This window comes from Pangasianodon hypophthalmus, chromosome 9, assembly GCF_027358585.1.
Source record: "Pangasianodon hypophthalmus isolate fPanHyp1 chromosome 9, fPanHyp1.pri, whole genome shotgun sequence".
NCBI lineage: Eukaryota > Metazoa > Chordata > Actinopteri > Siluriformes > Pangasiidae > Pangasianodon > Pangasianodon hypophthalmus.
Window position 1 is genome coordinate 2,797,082 of NC_069718.1, and position 21,269 is coordinate 2,818,350.

Below are 21,269 nucleotides of genomic sequence, written 5' to 3' on the forward strand. Positions count from 1 at the left end.
TTTAACGAAAGTGTAAGACTTTTCGGTTTGTTGTGTGGTTTTATTCCTGTGTTTACATTTACTAGAAGCGAAGACACCTTTTCGTATATTGTTTGAACTGAGATGAGAAGTTAAGCTAAGCTAAGCTAACATCTCTCACAGACTGACGTTCATTTATTTATATTTACAGTTTACGGGTTTTTTTTCGGTTATTCTGTCAAATATCCTATAACAAGCTTTGTTCCAAAGTTTCCATAAAATTCGATCATTTTCGAGAGTTAAAAGTTTTCCAGCCAACTAGCTCTGGGCAACTGCGGTGTGTTTTGTCCAAAACGCCTCTCCGTGTGTGGAGGAGACCCGCTGGTGGGAATCTCTTTAATCCCCAGCGATTCATAAAGCTCGCTCAGTGTTCATGACATGAAGGACGTGCCCTGATCAGTCAGGATCTTATTCAGGATCTCGACTCGGGAGATAAACACGGAAGAGAGTTTTCTCAAAAGTATGTGTGGAGATGTTGCGGAGATGTTGCGGCGCTACCTATAGGCGGAGCAATTGCCTAGCTCAGTGGTTCCCAACCTGGGGTCTGTGCCCCCTGAGGGGGGCGCCAGAGGTCACAGGAGGGTCACGGGAGGGTCGCGGGAGCTGAAATGATTTGAGGTCAAATAAAGATGCATAACATGTTCCACTAATAGTTTTATATAAAAATATATTTTTGTACATTTTTAAAAAATCATGTTCTTGCAATAAGGCAGTCAAAAAACAATCATCTCTTATATAAAATATTATTAACGTTTCTCTTTTACCCTAGCCAGTTGCGTTCACGTTGCAAGCTGGTGTATTCATGTCAAAAATGTCATTAAAACTTGAGATTATTTATTAACTATTTATTTATTTTAACTATATACTGTATACGTGTACATGTGTGAGTAGCATTAAAATATATATATATATACATATACATACGAGGGTTGGGGGGGCTCAGATTGTCATATATATATATGGGGGGGCCCAAGGGAAAAAAGTTGGGAACCACTGGCCTAGGGCCAGGGACTTGGAGGTGGGGCCTCCATTACCGTAACAAACCTATACACTCATTCACCAATCAAGATGGGAAGCGTAAGACCAGGCTTTTTGTCCATAGGATATAAAATAACTGTCACTCAGCTGAAGTGGAACCACCAGTTAATGCATGAAGAGACTGTGTACAGTGATGAACAAAATCCAGCTCTTCTGCACACTGCCTGATGGCACCGAAACAAATGCTAGCACAAAGCGATGCCCTCATGGAATCTGACCTAATGGCCCGAGGTCCATACCAGTTCTTTGGAAGGGATCATGATTAATGGTCATTGGCGCTTTTGGGGATTTCATGAGGTTTTGTTACTCAGTTTGTTGATTAGAGGCTGCTGAGCAGTCGTAGCTTTTTTTTTGTATAAAAAGAAATGTGCATAAAATCCAACAAAATCACTGTGAAATGTCTGAATTCTTAGGAATTTCTTTATTCATATTTATAATATTCCAGAGTGAAAACTTTCTGTGAAGTTTGAAGAAGATTTATTAAAAATAATAAATGCTAATAAGCAACCTGAATATGTAGCTGTCACTGCCTTCTTCAGTGAAACTGAGCTAGCTAGTGGACCTGATTTTGGAAAAGCCTTTTGATGATCTTACTGATTGTTACATGTCCCTTTTTATGTCTAGGGATTTTGAGGCAGTAACATGAGGAAGAGAGGTGACACTTGATGGGAAAGGAGGGACACAGGCAAAAACCTTTTAGAAAAAAAAAACTTATTTTACTGTGCACTGTCACAGGTAGATATTACAGTATGTACCCAGGGGTTCAATACAAAGGTAGTAGGGGAAAAGAAAACTATATACAAGTAAAGATGTGTAAGGACTATACAAAAACTATTAAAAAAAAAATAGCCAGGAATATATATACACAATACCCAACCAGGTGACACAGGTGGACTCACAGACGGTCCCAAATAAAAGAACAAAAAAGAAACTAACTCCTAACCTGTCTAGCCAAAGCTAACTGGAACAAAAGTACAGCGGGTGGCACACGTCTCTAACCTGATGCCTCTAGACAGAGTAGTGTTCCTATCATGATAATGTAAAGACACGGGCAGAACTAACCGTCCACACAGAGGGGAAAACAGAACCGACTAGAGAATAATACTTAATACTTTCTCTAGGAGCAAAGCAAGACTACACCATGAACAACAACTCCCAAAATCCTCCCCTCCTCCACTTTTATAGCAAGAGCTCCACTTCCTTTGGCGGAAACCACAACTTAGTTCTAGTCACTAGTCACTGACTGAGGCACCAGCTATAAGTGAATCAGGGAAAGGAGAGAAAACAAAGAGGAAGGAAAAAAAAAGGTAACAGTACGTGGCAAAAGCAACAGATGAAACTAATAACAGAACACACACACAATGAGAGAGAGAGAATTTTTTTTTTCTAATCTTCAGCGGTCCAGTTTGGGTGAGGTTGTGCTCATGAGAGCCTCAGATTCCTGTTCTTGGCTGACAGGAGAGGAACCCAGTGTGGTCTTCTGCTGTTGTAGCATTCTGAGACTGTGATTATTTGAGTCACTATAGACTTCCTGTCAGCTCAGACCAGTCTGTCATTCTCCTCTGATCTCTCTCCTCACCAAGGTGTTTCAGCCTGCAGACCCTCCACACACAGGATGTTTTTTTGGTTTTTTATTGCCACTCACTGGATGGTTTTTTTTTTTCCTTAATTGCACCGTTCTGTGAGTTCTAGAGATTGTTGTGTGTGAAAATCCCAGGAGATCAGCAATTATAGTCAATCTGTCACCAACCATCATGCCATGATCAAAATCACTGAGATCACACTTTTTCCCCGTTCTGATGGTTGATGTGAGCGTTACCTGAAGCCGATGGCCCGTACCTGCATGATTTTCTGCACTTAGATACACTTTAATAACAGACACCTGGGAAAAACACTGGCCACCACTGACTGACTAACTCCAGCTCAGCAAACATTTTAGTGTTAATGTTAGGGAACATCATCAAAGTGCAGGAAAAAAAGAAAACTGAAGTGTTTGACATTACCAACCAGCTGATTTCAGTTCATTTAAATGTTATTTGTACAGTGTTTTTAACAATAGACATTGTCACAAAACATCTTTACAGAAATCTGATTGTAGATTTAGATCCTACCCAGATAGCAAAGGGACGTTATTTAACATTGAATCACCGTCAGTCAGATAACATAGACGTGTTAAATCAGTGTTGATTTCTGATGATCTGATTCACTGCCACAATACACACACTGCTCACTGTTGAATCAACTGCATTTAGTCCATTATCAAAACACTGAATTATAATCTAATAAATCTGCTAAACTGAACCACTAAACTGAATTCTAGGTGACTCTTAATGTGGACACTTCCATGCGTTCTGTTGCAGTACTGTGTTAAAATTGCTTTGCTTTGTTTGTTTGTTTGCTTCATTGCTTACTTGTCATGGTCAAGGTCTTTTCTTTTTCTCTCTAACACACACACACACACACACACACACGCACATCTGGTAAATAATTTGCTCAGCTTTGTATTCTTGTCTTGTTATGGTTATTAATTCTAACTTCTAAATTCTTATAGTTTTTCCATTGCACATGGCTCTCTTAGTTTCTAATCTGTGATTGTGTCGTTCAGCTTCTGTGATTTAGTTTTTGTCCATAAGGCCTGACGTTGCCTCTCTGTTATAGTAGCTAGTTTTGCGTTTTATCAGCCTTGCTTGTTTCTGGTTGGAGCAGTTGTAGATTGTCATGGTGTAGGCATTAAGTCCCAACAATGGTTCAAACCCCGGGGCTCCACTACCCAGTTCACTCCTGCATGTAGAGCAATGCATGTAGTGCTTGTGGTCCTGTTTTGTGTGTTTTTAAGTGTACAGGTTCCCCAGAAGGGGTTTGTTCTAATCTGTTAGATGGGATTCACCAGCATGCAGTGCGTCTCTGCTTTAAAGATAGCTTCCTCTCATTTGTTTAAATTGCTTGACACACAACACACACACCACTCAATCTTCACTCCAGACAACATCCCGACATTACTGACTACTGATATGAGCCGTCTAATGCTATAGTTTTGCGTTCTGTATTAAACGTAGTCTTTGGCAATAGCAAACTCCACCTGCTGCCTCCCTCTTGTTGTGGTCCAGGCGGAGAGCGTAACAGTGAGCTATAGATTTTTCTGACAGAAATCCTTTTGCTATAATGTGTTGATGCTAAATGTGTTCCTATTGTGGGAATACAAAGAGCTATTCTTTCTCAACATGTATAGTTTCTGCCACTCTTGTTCCTTTATTTATAAGTCAAATGAACCAAGATACTGTAACTATCACCTTTTTGTAACTGTTGCTCCTTTCATATCCTTTGAACTGGGTACCATTGTTTGTGTTCCTCAATACCTGAATGTACCCCCACAGGTGTGGATTTTTCTTTGTTTCTATGATAATGAACTGTCTGAGTAGGATAGTTATGTTGATTGAATTAAGACCAGTGAAACGGGGCGGGTGCCCAGAACTGTCTACTTCATTTGCATGCTTAGGATCGCCACCCTAGTGCTTTGCCTTCATCTCTAGGCACTGCCCCTAAATGTATATAATCTACAGTGTATCACTGCCTTAGTCAGACTTGATGACTGCAGCGACCGACCAGCTTGTTCTCAGTAAAGAATCCTGCTGAAGAGAACCCAAGTCTCCTGGTCTTCACTCAAAAAGTTTTGAACACTATTAAACGGTTCTCCTCAGGGCTGGATATTCTGACGTATTTGATGCTGCTGAAACTGGTGGTGATTTACAGTGACATGACTTCGGCCATCTTGCCTTGAATGCAAACCTTTGTGTTTAATATGTTTGTTAAAATATAATATTATATTATATAATTAGATAATATTTGTTTGTTGTAGAAAATGTGCACACAATGAGGGCACAATGGACATCATGACCTCTTTTTCTTAATTTCTTACACTGGGGGAAAACGTGCATCTCGGCACCTGCTGTTTTTACTGTATGCATATTCTACTGAATATTCCTAAAGATGGCAATTCTCCAATTAGAAACGCTCATTTTAAACAGGTGGAGTAGTTCATATGTATCTGGAGCATATTTTAATTTGTAAATATTGTATTAAAAAAACCTTCAAGATATATACACTGTACCAATCATTGCCAATATACATCCAGTGAACTGTATTTCTACATAAATTCAGCAAAAGTCAACAAGAACTGTGAACAGAAAACTTAAATAGCTGTGTGCTGTTTATTTTATACAGAATTTTTTCTAATCTGCAGAAGGGTACCAATAATTCTGGAGTTCATAAAGGGAAAAAAAGAAAAAGAGGAAGCAAGGTAAATGACATTTCTCTGGAAAATTTGCAGCAGTTTCTCAGACTGTATTTACAGTCTATACAGTATATACAGTTTGAGAGTAAAAGTGAAAATGTTTGGAAGGTGTTATGAGCCAGCATGATGGAGCTGTGGTTTAAACAGTTGTAGAGAAACGTGAACAACACAGACTTTATTTATTATCATTATTTATCATCATATACAGAACGCCATCACAGCGCTAGCTTGTTGTTTTGGGGGGTGATGTATCCTACAGGCCTACAGTATTAAGTAGGAGAGATATTTTTCTGTTTATTTTCATTTTTATTATATCATTATTGTTATGTTTTACCTTAAAACAGTTGTATGTTGTAGAGAAAATAAATACACTTATTATTACTATTAACTGTATTTGATTATTCAGACTATAAGATTAAATAAATTAGCTGTAAATGTTGAACCTAATTAGAACCTCAAACAGGTTTTATAGCATACAGGTACAGTGGTGTACATATAGAGCCCTTATACATTTCCTTCAATTAAATTTTATCTGTGTTTGATGGTCAAGGATATTTGATGTGTGATTGCTATAGGAAAGACTCGTTGGAGAAGATGATACTGATTAGCATGCTGCAGCTGTCACGCCAATGTAGATTTTTTTCTTCCAATAATATTTTTATAAGTATATTGATGTATTAGCTGCAGTGGAAATGGTGGTGATTTACAATCATATGACTTTAGCTTTATTATTGGAATCTGAAATTAAATATTATATAGTATAAATAAAAAAATTACTGAGAAACTATTAATAAATACCAAGAAGCACTCTATTACCTGTTGATATTCAAACATTTTTCCTTGTTTTAGGAAATTTCCACACACTCCTCCAGACAGTATCAGGGCATCATGACCTCCGTTTTTTCCATTTGCATCGTATTGGGCACCATGTGTGTGAGTAAGTAACTTTTTGTTATAAAACAGATGAAACATTAAGGCTATTAACATAAGATCACTGGCTAAAAGGTGCTGAAAGTAATCTAGATTTTAATTTTCCCATCTCAGGCCTCCTCTCTGCAGAAGCTGAGATCACTGTATCTGGCCAAGTGGGGTCTACACCTGTCCTGCCGTGTGAACTGCAGAGTGTAGGCACTGAAACACCGTATATTTGGTGGATCACTGAATCTAAGACTGTGTTTGAGCGATTGGGTGAGGAGAGCTATCAGGGTGAGGGATATGAGGGCCGTGTGGACGTCCCTGAGGAAGAGCTGCGTAAGGGGAACTGTTCCTTGGTGTTGCGCAATCTGACACTTACTGATGCAGGTGTCTACACGAGCTACCAGATAGTGAGACGCACCAAGAGATCTGCCTCTGTCATTCCAAAAACAGACGAGATCAGCCGTGTTAATCTCTCAGTCCAGGGTAAGTGAGTTAGTCTCTGTAGAACACACACTGACCGTTACACACATCAGAAAACAAACCTAGAAATAAGGAATGATTGGAAAAGTGCAAATCTTACTGTATAATGAAAAAATAAGGAAAAATTTAGTGGCAACATCCCAGTTTTCCAATCCTAGTGGATTTCTGCACTGCACAGCAGATTACAAAGCTCTTCATGGGAGTGTTAGATGGAGCCAGAAAAACACAGAACACCTGATCATTTTTGTGCTTCTCTTTTTACACACATTTGTAAACACCATCTAACAACTTTAAATTGGAAGCATGTGCATTACACAAGTGCACTAGATTTTAATTCAGAACATTTTTACCCCTGGAAGCAGGAACACTGCAGCTGAAATGAATTTCTGGGTCATTTGTAAAGTTTACTTAGCATTGAAATAGTATTTAAAAGTATTAATTAATCAACATATTCAGTTGACATTATTCTTAAATATTATATCATTATATATTATATGGTTAAAAGATAAAAGTTATAGTATTACTAATGTGAAACATTGCAAAGATCAGACAGAATCTTGTTCATTTTTGTGGAGAGATGAAGTTAATAAAGGGTGTGTTTAAAAAAAGTAATGGAGTAAAATAAAGTAATGGAGTAAATTATTAGTGAGTCTGACTTGCAGATAACCCACAGTGTAAATCACTTTACCATCAAGTGCACATACAGAAGATTTATGATTTATGATTGTGCCAGGATGATACAATAATGTTTTTTTTTCTTTTAGTTTCCCCTCTTAAAGAAACAAACAGAAATATTTCACCCGCTCCCACAGGTGAGTCAATATCAACCTTGTGTATTCCTTAGCTGCAAAACGGTTTTATTTTCTTGCATCATCAATAATTCAGTCTATTTCAGAATGTTAGAGGTGTGAGTAGGACTGTTTTTTTAAACCCTGCTTCCACTTGCTCCCTAAAGCCTAGTGCATTCATCTGCTCTTATCCAGATCTAAATCATCCTTCTATTTTTATCTATTTGTGTCGGAGGGCTGGGGCATGATTCCTGGTGATGCGCTGTATAAAAATTGAGGTTGAGGAATAGTTGAAATAAAAAGAGGAAAAAATAGTCTCCCCCTTAAATTTTAATACTTAAGTTTTTAGTTGATAAAGCATTATTTTTAATGCATTTGTCCATTTCATAGTGTCATATTAAAAGAAAACACAAGCTTTGCAGGTGTAGGGGCACCCGGCCTGTAGATAGTGTCTGGCATACAGGAAGAGAAGCCTATGTCTCTGTAAAAGATAACAGTTCTAGTATTACTAATGTGAAACATTGCAAAGATCAGAAGATCAGACAGAATCTTGTTCATTTTCGTGGAGAGGGGACGTTAAAGGGTGTGTTTAAATCAGTATTAGAGTGAAAAGTAAGACTGAGAAGGAAAACACTGTGCTACATTATTAGTGAGCCTGGCCTAGACATGTTCTTGGTCTACAGTTACAGAGATCAGTCTGTAATTTTCTCAGATGAGCATGGAGAAAAACACCGATCCAGATGGAAAGATATTCACAGAGAAGCTTCTGTAAAGTTGGAACACACCCTCCGGTCCCTCTTCTTAAAGATAGGGACCACCACCCCAGTCTGCCAATCCAGAGGCATTGTCCCCGACCTCTACATAATGATGAAAAGGCATGTCAGCCAGGACATCCCAACAACATCAGGAGCCTTCAGGAACTGAGGCGAAGCACCCTCCACAGGTCCCACAAGGGACATGGTCATATGCCTTCCAAGTCCACAAAACACATGTAGACTGGTTGGGCAAACTTCCCTGAGCCCTTAATGATCCTTTTAAGGGTGCTTCGGGAGTACGAGGTGCCGGACCTGTTATCACGGCCATTAGGGGCGAGAGTGTGGTCCGTATTAACAACATCAGGTCAGATTTGTCCCCTGTGCACGTTGAGCTCCACCAGGGCTGCCCTTTGTCACTGATTCTGTTGATGATCTTCATGGAAAGAATCTCTAGGCGGGGCAGAGGGTGTCTGGTTTGGTGACTTCAGGATCTCTTTGTTATGTGCGGATGATGTGGTCCTGTTGGCTTCATCGAGCAGTGACCTCCAGCATCCTCTGGGGCGGTTTGTAGCTGAGTGCGATGTGGCCGCGATGAGGGTCAGCACCTCCAAATCTGAGGCCATGGTTCTCAGCCAGAAAAGGGTGGGTTGTTCCCTGCAGGTCAGAAATGAGATACTGGCCCAAGCAGAGGAGTTTAAGTATCTCAGGATCTTGTTCATGAGTGAGGGAAGAGTGGAGCGGGAGAATGAGAGACAGATCAGTGCAGCATCAGCAGTCATATGGACATTGTCCTGGTCTGTCGTGGTGAAGAGACAGTTGAACCGAAAGGCAAAGCTTCAGTGTACCAATCAATCTACATCCCAACCCTCACCTATGGTCACGAGCTCTGGGTAGATACAAGCGGCGGAAAAGAGCTTCCTCCGCAGGGTGGCTGGGCTCAGCCTTAGAGATAGGGTGAGAAGCTTGGACATTCAGGGGAGCTGAAAGTAGAGTCACTGCTCCTCTGCATTGAGCCAGTTGAGGTGGTTCAGGCATCTGGCTAGGATGCCTCCTGGGTGCCTCCCTGTGGAGGTGTTTCGGGCATTTCCAGAAGACCGTGGGGCAGACCAAGGACTAGATGGAGAGATTATATCTCTCGTCTGGCCTGGGAGCGCCTGGGTATCCCTGTGGAGGAGCTGGAGGAGGTGGCTAGGGAGAGGGAGGTCTGAGCATCTCTGCTTAGACTGCTTCCCCTGTGACCCGGACCCAGATAAGCAGAAGAAGATGGATGGATGGTTGAAAGGAAGGAAGGATAAATATGTATCTTAGGTTTCCATGTTCAGTTGATTAAAACATTCAACATTATAAAAGTACAATAACTAAAGCTCAAGACACACTGTTTGTGTGATCCAGTCAGGCTCTTAGCAGCGTATAAGGAACCAAAAGCTGTGCATTAGAGTGGAACTAAGTTAAACATGGCTAAGCTGTTACTGGTGCAGGGAGCAAGTCTGAAACATGGGGCTTTTCTTATTCTGCTGTTTGCTTAGCCGCGCTGTCAGGGTCACACAGCTCTCTGTAGCTTTAGGTGTGTTTCTGAACACAACTTCTGTGTTTTACTACAGAATAAAAGAGGACATATACATACAGTGATTATGTTAAATTACAGATTTATAAACAGTTTGCATAAATTAAATGCAGTCAGTCATCGATGTTGTCCGTTAAGTCCTTTAACTTTCTCTGCTCTAGAGGAGCTGTATCACGGCTGACCCCAACATCTCAGTAACCTCAACTATGGTAGAACATTTCACTGTACTGTATTTGTATAACAGGCTGTTGTAATATGACAACTGACAACTATTACAGGTGCACATTTTATTTTTATTATTATTGCTAAAGTACAAGCTTGGAGAAGGACTACAGGGCCATTTGTAACATGACCTCTATGCATACTATGTAAAATAAAGCATTGCATTCAAAGCTTGCAAAGCAGTTGGACTCTTATTTACATGTACACATTTATGAATACAGTTTCTGCACACATACAGCTTGCTGACAAAAGAAAAAAGAACCGTCATAAAAGTCTGGGCCAGCATGATCTACCAGTATATCTTCAGTGCTCCTTAGTATTGAATCTACAAGTCTCTGGAACTATACTGGAGCAGTGTGTGTGTGTTCTAGTTAACTAAATAAAACACATCTGTATCTCTCCAGGTGATGCAGGAATGAAGATTCCTCACCCACTGATCATGGTCTTGACCCTCATCTCACGTTTACTCCTCCAGCTCGTCTATGAAGAAACATGAGTGTGACCTACAGCTTTGCACAGGACTCTGTGTTTCAATCCCACACCTACCGAAAAAAAAGCTGCTTTTAAATTACACACGGCAATTCTGTGGTGCTGACCAATCAGGACTCAGGAGGCATAACTAAGGGTTTCTGTGTTCTAGCAGATATTATAGCAGTATTTGTTAGGAAGGTTAATGTCTCCTGTCAGAAGGTTACAGCCAGTAGCTGACTGGACTAAAAATATTATTTATTAAGCATTAAAGCACAATTTGCACTGCTGTTATGGTAAAATAGTGAGTGATGTGAAGCGAGTTGCCAATGATTACAATGTTTGCAAGTTTACAATTTTTTAAAAAATCTCTCCTTATGGCAAACTTCACCATATCAATGATTACACGTTTTTTAATCCGTTAATGTGGAGCATCTGCCATACAAGGCCCTGTGAATGAGCTGTTACTATAGAAACGATATGTATTACAGTGAGGAAGTATCAAAGTACAAGTATAAAATTAGTGTAACAGTATGAAATAGTGATTTTTATTTTTCCCCATATGCTGCCTGTGTCTCCCTAAACAATATTTCCTATGTATGTCTTTAATTTCTCCTTGTTCTTGTTTCTATACAAGTAGTGACAATCCTGACAGACACCTCTCATGTTTACTTGGGGACCAGGTGAAAGAGGGTGTCCTGTGTGAGTCTTGTCTGCAAGTGAAGTGAAGTGTACTGTAGTGTGCACACACCTTCAACACCAAACAACTGATCACAACGATTCAAGTCATGTAGGGTGGAATGGTCAGCGATTCAGACATACTGAAGGTCCTGTCGTGTGCACTCAGCATTAGTGTGACTGGACTTTGTTTCAGAATTGTACTTGAGCAGGATTTTGTTCCGGACAAACCAGTTTGTTCTTCTCATAGTGTGCCGTATCAAACGATTTCCACTTATCTGCACTTTACTCTGGGTTAAGCTGGTTTTACAATGTGCAGTTATAGCAGCCCTTTATAATTATTATAATTGTCACATTATATATAGAGATGAGCCCAAAAACATTTTATCAGAATAACAGTCTGTGCGATAAGACTGTGTGTGTTCTTCATGACAGGTTATATGATGAAGATCCTAGCGCTACGATTTAAAAATTACTATGTTCTGATATACTGGGATGCGCTGTGATGCAGCACAGGTTAGAAGCTCTTTAACTGGAAAGCAAGAAATAGTTTCATGTTGTCTTATTAATAAATAAACTGTGTAATCCTAAGAAGTCCTCTTATTGGCGGATGTTAGGTGTGTCGTAGCAGGGCTCACACTGAGACTTTAATCAAAACTTTGTTGTCAGCTGTCTTTGGTCCTAGTGATGCTAAATCTGCACCAGTGAGCATGTCACATTATGCATTGTAAGAGCACGGCTCTCTACTCCTGACCAAAGTTTCTCCTTTACAGTGTGCGATGTGACAGCAAAACTGGGCTGAAAATGGTACAGCGTAAAGCTGGATTTACACTAAATGGAGCTGATCTACACTGAACAGTGTCACATGTTATGAAACTTCAGTGTTCACCTTTATAAAACAGAAATGCAATAAACTTTTATCATAAACACTGATCTCCAGTCATTTTGTTATAGCAACACGTCATAATGTCTTATGAAGCTTTCTAATTTTGATAAACACATGCTTTTAGTCCTGATCCATAATCACTTATTGTTATAATAAATATCAAAATAAATCTATATTCCAAAATTGGTTTAATATTTCATTAGTTCCTCAACTGTTTGATTCAAAAGGCCACATATAGGGTGAATATTGGTAAAGTGGAACACTCCTGCATTTTGATGTGTATATAGTTCACTTATCTAAATTCCTTACTGAGTTCATTCTTAGAAAGTAAATAAATTCACTGAGGATCCTTTAATCGAGTAATCAAGCTCTGTGTCTGTGATGTCCTATAGGATTGTGAGAATCAATGGTAAGTGAAATGACCTAGCCATGTGACCCTTTTAAAGATGGTTCTCAGAGGAATTACTTTTTTTTTTTTAAATAAATGTCAAATGCTTAAAATAATGATTTTATTTTGATGATGAATTAGTACACTGTAAGACATTTCAAGTTGGTTAAACTTAGAAACAAAAGCTCATCTGCTGCCTTAAAAACGCGAGTAAACTCAACTTGAAGATAACCTTCATTTCACCTCAAAGTCAAGACAATGGATTACTTTAAGTTTTATTTTTTAAACTTATAAACTTGAGTTTGTCATGACAATTGGAGTTAAAGAGAAGAAATAAGTTCATGTAACTTAATGGTGCTATAGTTTTACAGTGACACACTACTAATGGATATATTCTTCTTGGCATCATAAAGCATAAGAGATGAGATGTATTTCAGAATCAAATGGTAAAAGAAAGAAAGACAGAGAGGAACATGAACAAAACACAGAAGAAAAGGGCAGTGAGCAGGAGAACTTCAGGGAAGTGGAGTGAGTGATGAGAGGAGGAGTGGAGCTGTAGAAGGCAGGAAGAGAGAGGAAGATCACCACATTTTAGACACAGCGAGGGCATCAGATCATCCTACATATCTGTGCTGCATAAAAAGCTTTTTGTGATATTTTTATGCATATTATAAGCAAAATAAATGATAAATGAGTTCATGAAATTCCAAGCATTCTTTAGCGTAAAGAAATGTGATAAAAGTGCTAACTTTAACAGCATCAAAAGAAAAAGTCAATAAGCAGAGATTTAAAGAAGTTTGGTATTTCTTGATGTTTCCTTGTGAGATTTGAGGTTTTTTTTTAAAAAAAAGGTACTATTTTTCAGAAGTGTCCCACTTTAGCAGTATTCACCCCGTTTCATTCAGCTTTAAATGTTCCAGTTCTTTTTTTTTAAACATTTACAGTGGTAAATATAATAAACAAGAAGAATAAAGAGGGTTACAGTAAATGAAATTCTGAAATGAACTAAAGCATATTCTATTAATTTAGAAGTGGTACACCATAAAAGAGTCTTACAAGCAATTGGATTATTACGAGTCTGATTTGAAGGAATCACTAAAAAAATTCTAGCTAATACAGAAGTTTGGGGATAAATTCCTTTTTACAAAATTTGAAAAGTCAATCCAAAACACTTTGCAATAAACACAATTCCAAACTAAGTGGTGACCTGTTTCTGGAAAGCGATGACAAAAGGAACAATTGGGTGAAATACTGTTATTAAACTTTGCTAGTTTATAATTTACAGGGTAACAGTTATGAATAATCTTAAAAGAGACTTAAGAGAAGAAAGTTTGTGGTAATGATGTGATTCATTCTGAAACAGTGACAGAAGCAGCACAAATCGAGCGGTGGGAACGTGTGATACTGAAAGAGTGAAAGAGATCAGAAAGAGACTGCAGAAGAAGGATGTGGGTACAGAAACACACAGAGACACAGCGCCAGTTTGTTACAGCGGAGAGTAAGAAGGTGTACAGATTTCTTTCTTTCTGTTCTAAAGGTAATTCGTGTTTAGTTTTCTTTTTTTAACGGAAGTGTAAGACTTTTCGGTTTGTTGTGTGGTTTTATTCCTGTGTTTACATTTACTAGAAGCGAACAAACCTTTTTTGTTTGAAATGAGATGAGAAGTTAAGCTAAGCTAACATCTCTCACAGGCTGATGTTCATTTATTTATATTTACAGTTTATGGGGTTTTTTTTTTTGGTTATTCTATCAAATATCCTATATCCTATATATTTGTTCCAAAGTTTCCAGAAAATTTGATCATTTTCGAGAGTTAAAAGTTTTCCAGCCAACTAGCTCTGGGCAACTGCGGAAGTGTTGCGGAAGTGTTGTGATGATGTGGAGATGTTGTGGAGATGTTGTGGTGATGTTGTGGAGATGTTGTGGTGATGATGTGGTGATGTTGTGGAGATGTTGTGGTGATGTTGTGGAGATGTTGCAGAGATGTTGTGGTGATGTTGTGGAGATGTTGTGAAGATGTTGTGGAGATGTTGTGGTGATATTGTGGAGATGTTGCGGAAATGCACTGCTTCCGGGTATGGCGTTGTGTAGTCCACTAGCACTAACCATGACCATGATTAATGGTCATTGGCGCTTTTGGGGATTTCATGAGGTTTTGTTACACAGTTTGTTGATTAGAGGCTGCTGAGCAGTCGTAGCTTTTTTTTGTATAAAATGAAATGTGCATAAAATCCAACAAAATCACTGTGAAATGTCTGAATTCTTAGGAATTTCTTTAGGATTCATATTTATAATATTCCAGAGTGAAAACTTTCCATGAAGTTTGAAGAAGATTTATTTACAAAAAAAAAAAATGCTAATAAACAGCCTAAATGTAAGAATTGTAGGTCCATTAAAATATTATTGAAAATGATGTCCTAAGGATGAGAGGATGAGAATAAGTGTAAATTGACCCTGTAGCAGCAGAGAGAGTTTATGAACAACCTGAAGAGCTCCAAGTCTCATCAACAGCTTCACACTCATCACACTCTCTCTTTATTAATGTGTCTGTTAGACTGAATGGAGCTCAGGATTTAAACCTGATGGCACTCAACCTGTAACTCCTGGATCACAGCACTTCAATAGGATCAATAATACACTTACAATGAATACACTAATGCTGTGTGTTTACCCAAGGAAGTGTAACACTGTATATACACACACCGATCACTTTATTAGGAACACCTGCACAGTCCTGCAGTTAATCAGCTGATCATGTAGCAGCAGAGCAATGCATAAAATCATGCAGATACAGGTCAAGAGCTTCAGCTCACATCAGGAAGGAAGGAAGAAAAAAAAGAAACAGTATGTGCCTTGCTGGCACAGAACACTTATAAGGAGAGACTGAGAATTAAACAGAAGGCCAAACCAACAGATGAAACTAATAAAACACAGAGAGAGAGAGAGAGAGAGAGAGAGAGAGAGAGAGAGAGAGAGAGAGAGAGAGAGAGAGAGAGAGAGAGAGAGAGAGAGAGAGAGAGAGAGAGAGAGAGAGAGAGAGAGAGAGAGAGAGAGATAGAATATTTTTTTTCTAATCTTCAGCGGTCCAGTTTGGGTGAGGTTGTGCTCATGATAGCCTCAGACTGCTGTTCCTGGCTGACAGGAGAGGAACCCAGTGTGGTCTTCTGCTTTTGTAGCTCATCCACATCAAAGATTGATGTGTTGTGTGTTCTGAGATGCTTTTCTGCTCACAACGTGTGTAAAGAGTGATTATTTGAGTCACTATAGACTTCCTGTCAGCTCAGACCAGTCTGGTCATTCTCCTCTGATCTCTCTCCTCATCAAGGTGTTTCAGCCTGCAGACCCTCCACACACAGGATGTTTTTTGTTTTTTTTAATTGCCACTCACTGGATGTTTTTTCCTTAACTGCACCGTTCTGTGTAAATTCTAGAGATTGTTTTGTGAAAATTCCAGGAGATCAGCAGTTATAGAAATACTCAAACTAGTCCATCTGTCACCAACCATCATGCCATGATCAAAATCACCGAGATCACACTTTTTCCCCGTTCTGATGGTTGATGTGAACGTTACCTGAAGCTGATGGCCCGTACCTGCATGATTTTCTGCACTTAGATACACTTTAATAACAGACACCTGGGAAAAACACTGGCCACCACTGACTGACTAACTCCAGCTCAGCAAACATTTTAGTGTTAATGTTAGGGAACATCATCAAAGTGCAGCAATAAAGAAAACTGACCAGCTGATTTCAGTTCATTTAAATGTTATTTGTACAGCGTTTTTAACAACAGACATTGTCACAAAACATCTTTACAGAAATCTGACTGTAGATTTAGATCCTACCCAGATAGCAAAGGGACGTTATTTAACATTGAATCACCGTCAGTCAGATAACATAGACGTGTTAAATCAGTGTTGATTTCTGATGATCTGATTCACCGTCACAATACACACACTGCTCACTGTCGAATCAACTGCATTTCGTCCATTATCAAAACACTGAATTATAATCTAATAAATCTGCTAAACTGAACCACTAAACTGAATTCTAGGTGACTCTTAATGTGGACACTTCCATGCGTTCTGTTGCAGTACTGTGTTACTGTATTATTACTATTAACTGTATTTGATTATTCAGGCTATAAGATTAAATAAATTAGCTGTAAATGTTGAACCTAATTAGAACCTCAAACAGGTTTTATAGCATGCAGGTACAGGGGGTGTACATATAGAGCCCTTATACATTTCCTTCAATTAAATTTTATCTGTGTTTGATGGTCAAGGATATTTGATGTGTGATTGCTATAGGAAAGACTCGTTGGAGAAGATGATACTGATTAGCATGCTGCAGCTGTCACGCCAATGTAGATTTTTTTTTCTTCCAATAATATTTTTTATAAGTATATTGATGTATTAGCTGCAGTGGAAATGGTGGTGATTTACAATCATATGACTTTAGCTTTATTATTGGAATCTGAAATTAAATATTATATAGTATAAATAAAAAAATTACTGAGAAACTATTAATAAATACCAAGAAGCACTCTATTACCTGTTGATATTCAAACATTTTTCCTTGTTTTAGGAAATTTCCACACACTCCTCCAGACAGTATGAGGGCATCATGACCTCCTTTGTTTCCATTTGCATCGTATTGGGCTCCATGTGTGTGAGTAAGTAACTTTTTGGTATAAAACAGATGAAACATTAAGGCTATTAACATAAGCTAAAAGGTGCTGTAAGTAATCTAGATTTTAATTTTCCCATCTCAGGCCTCCTCTCTGCAGAAGCTGAGATCACTGTATCTGGCCAAGTGGGGTCTACAGCTGTCCTGCCGTGTAAACTGCAGAGTGTAGGCACTGAAACACCGCATATTTGGTGGATCACTGAATCTGAGACTGTGTTTGAGCGATTGGGTGAGGAGAGCGATCAGGGTGAGGGATATGAGGGTCGTGTGGACGTCCCTGAGGAAGAGCTGCGTAAGGGGAACTGTTCCTTGGTGTTGCGCAATCTGACGCTTACTGATGAAGATGTCTACACGAGCTACCAGATAGTGAGACGCTCCAAGAGATCTGCCTCTGTCATTCCAAAAGCAGAAGAGATCAGCCGTGTTAATCTCTCAGTCCAGGGTAAGTGAGTTAGTGTCAGTAGAACACACACTGACCGTTACACACATCAGAAAACAAAGCTGGACATACTGAATGATTGGAAAGGCACTAAGCTTACTGTATAACAAAAGCAGTTCATATTTAAAGATAATGTCAGTGTTTTCAGTCCTAGTTGAGAACTTCTGCACTGAGCAGCTAATTACAAAGCTCTTCATGTGTGTGTTAGACTGAGAGAGGAGAACAGAGAACACCTGACCATCTGTGTATTTCTGTTTCATCACACACTTGTAGACTCACAACTTTAAATCTAAATAATTTTCATTACACGAGTGTGCTCTAGAGTTTTAAATCAGAATGTCTTTACCCCAGATAGCAGGAACTGTGTAGCTGAAATTATTTTCTTGGTTATTTGTACAATGTGTTCCCTTTGAAATACTATTTCAGTGCTATTCATTGGTTATCAAAATATTCAGCTGACATTATTTTAAAATATTATATCATATTATATAGTAATCACATATTAGTGATAGTATTAATAATGTGAAGCATTGCAGAGATAAGACAATCTTGTTCATTTTAGTGGAGAGGGTGATTTAATAAAGGTGTGTTAATACAGTCCTGGAGTGAAAGATTGTGAATGTAAACACTGAGCTACGTTAGCAGTGAGCCTGACCTACACGTGTTCCTGATCTACAGTTACAGAGTAAATCACTTTAGCATCATTGAGAAGAGTACACACAAAAGAGCTATGAATGTACCAAGATGATAGAATAATGTTTTTTTCCATTACAGAAAAACCTCCTGAAAAGAGAACTGAAATTCCCACAGGTGAGATACACTTGTGTGTTTCATTACCTGCAAAGCAGATTTAATTTCTTATACAACCAATAACTCCATTTATTTCAGGATGTTAAGTGCACTGGGCTTTTTTGCTCCCTCTACTTCATTTTTTTGTGTTTTTTGTTTTTAATTGCCCATGAAATTTTTGACCTTAGTTAATTATACACTACATGGCCAAACGTATGTGGACACCTGACCATCACACTCACATGTGGTTCTGACTTTAAATTAGTATTGAGTTGCAGTGATGTTTCTCTGTGAAGGGCGAGTGGACACAAACCATACCAGCAAAATAATAACACCAGAGTTACCAGTTTTTCCTTTAATTTGTCAACCACCTCTGTATATATACATGTATATTGTTTGATTTTGGTTGTAAACCTCACTGCTTAGACTTTATGTGGAAAATATTCTAGCTAAACTAGATAAAATAATTAATTTCTGTTTTTCTCCAGATGATGCAGGAATGAAGTGTCCTCACCCACCGATCATGGTCTTGTCCCTCATATCATGTTTACTCCTCCAGTTCTTCTTTGCGTAAACCTGAGTGTGAATTAGTGGTGCACAGGACTGTGTCTTTATGTCTCCAGCACCACGTGGTGGAAGTGTTATGTTTTTGTGTTGTTCTGTTCGCCTGCTTGAACACACAACCTCCTGTCAGTCTGTGTGTTATCTTTCAGAAGGTCAGAGCCCAAGCATATAGGGAGGGTCAGACAAAGATCAATCCTAATGACCCCCATAAAAGGTACAGGAAAGACAGAAAAGAAATGTATCCTGTCCACTTTAGGGTTACAGGAACCCAGCCCTGGAGCCAGGCCCCCCAGGGCCCCCCACATAACCCAGTCGCTCTCATCCTGAAATGCTGATGTGGAGCCATTATGTGGGCTTAAGACCTTCAGAATGAAAGGTGGGGGTCAGTTAGAAAGCTTAAAGTTTTACCTCTGACTTACAACTCTGACTGGAGATTCCTTCCATAAATATCAAGAAGTTGTTCCTATATAAGCAACAGATTAATATAAAATGGTGATTTGCAGCTGAACTTCTGTCAGCTGCTGTTATAGAGCATTTTATATCCTCAATTATAATCCAGAATTCAACAGTATAAAAGATTAAAATAGCAAGACACAGCAAAAAAACTAATGTCAGCTGTTTTTAAGTAGGTAACTAGTTAACATAAATAAAATGAAAACTAGTTTATAACCCTCACTGTAGACAAACCTGCATTTAGAAAGTGTTAGCCAGTAGAAAAATAGAAAAGAGGGTGAGCTATGATCTCTTCTTACTGGAGAAATAACAGAAGACGTGATTATTGGGAAGTGAACCTCATTTGCAAAAACATTTAATGCTTGTGAGTTTTTTGCTGGATGCCACTGGATCCCAGTCATGATGCACAGCTCTAATGTGACTTGTTTATTGTGACCTGTGGGAACAGTAGGATGCCATTTGGAAAAAGTGTACATGGCTATCCCTAGTGAAAAAAAAGTATATTTTATTGTATTTGTAATATATTTCCTGTTTCAATAGTACATTGCAAATATACTAACAAAAAATTGTACTAACTTTAAATATATAAAAAGTGTATTACCACCATGCTTTTACCTATTTTTACCATACAACTTTTAACACACTTTAAAATAATTGTAATTTAGTATATTTTCTAAAAATATATTTTACAAAAATATACTTGAATTGAATGTTTTGATTATTTTTTTTAAAGTGTATTTATTTGCACTTTATGTAAATATATTTTACATAATGTTACATTGTAACAATGCATTGAAAGTATACTTTAAAAGTACTTTATTAAATAACCTGAAGTTGTATACTTTAAGTTAAATTTTGGAGTAATTTTTAAGTGTACTTCTTCATGCTTGCAATTCACTTCATTAATGCTTTCAGAAAGTAATAAAACATGATAAATGCGTTGAAAGCCCATTTAAAACATTTTTAAATAAAGTGTATGCACTGCACAAAAGGCTACTCTTGTAAGTATTTTAATAAATTTATACAATGTCACAGAGAGGTCCAATGTATAAACATCAATCCATGACTAATTTTATACCAACAGCACACCATACAAACACAAGAAAATGTGTTCTACAGGAAAGTAACCTTTTATTGAATGTGTTTTTGAAATGTTTCAGATGAATTTTGGGCGAAATGAGCAATTAAATTAGCATTAGCCGATGCTATTTTGCTTAGCTCGCTATCAGTGCTGTGGCTGAAGCTTACAGAGTGCTAACAGTTAGCCTACTAGCTAATCCGATAGACTTAATATTGCTCGGGGGAACTTAATTGGCTTGGTATTGCTAACTTCATAGAACTAGCTATTTATAAAGGCAGCGTTGCAGTTTACAGACTTGGTAGCTGATGTTTAACTGTTTGTGCTCTTGTCTGAGGGGATTTGTGTATTTTTTAAAGTTGCTATTCACACTTCTTGTTTTTGACAGCGAGGCCGCGAATTATCCATTATCTCAGTCTCCAGTTAGCTTAGCCTGTTAGCTAGCTAGCTAGTCGTGTGAGTGAGAGAGAAAGAGGGAGAGAGAGACGTTGCTAAAGTTCGGTGCTGTGCCTCGAGATGCCCGCAATGCTGGAAAAGGGTACGACGGAGATTTCAGGGAAAAGAAGAGGCAGAAACTCGGTGAACAACCCGACAAAAAGTTTTACTTCCAACGGCAACAGTAACAATTCTCGGGAGGAAGGAAGTTCTCCTTCCTCCAGTGATGGCGAGCACGGTAAGTCACGGGTGGTAGCAGGCCCGGGTTGGCTAATCGGGAGCAGCGGGAGGATTCCCGGGGGGCCGGTCTGTTTTTTGACCGCGAGTTG

At 38.5% G+C, this 21,269-nt stretch overlaps 2 protein-coding genes across 5 annotated transcripts in view; one reads left to right on the top strand and one right to left on the bottom strand.

Moving 5' to 3' along the window:
* LOC117598106 (CD276 antigen homolog) overlaps window positions 1-19,905 on the top strand; it is a 32,853-nt gene extending 12,948 nt beyond the window's left edge. For 2 of the 4 annotated variants that reach the window (XM_053236728.1, XM_053236730.1), the window contains exons 2-6: window positions 6,197-6,284; window positions 6,392-6,748; window positions 7,510-7,557; window positions 10,479-17,168; window positions 17,268-17,624. In XM_053236728.1, the coding sequence (XP_053092703.1) occupies window positions 6,197-6,284; window positions 6,392-6,748; window positions 7,510-7,557; window positions 10,479-10,570 (585 nt within the window). In that variant the 3' untranslated portion in view covers window positions 10,571-17,168; window positions 17,268-17,624. Of the gene's footprint in view, window positions 1-5,296; window positions 5,354-6,196; window positions 6,285-6,391; window positions 6,749-7,509; window positions 7,558-10,478; window positions 17,169-17,267; window positions 17,625-18,395; window positions 18,432-18,898 lie in introns of those variants that run through there. The other 2 variants (XM_053236729.1, XM_053236731.1) reach the window with 2 other exon arrangements.
* Window positions 1-21,269, bottom strand: part of LOC117598108 (CD276 antigen homolog) — a 176,499-nt gene that overhangs the window by 147,651 nt on the left and 7,579 nt on the right. The window lies entirely within an intron of this gene.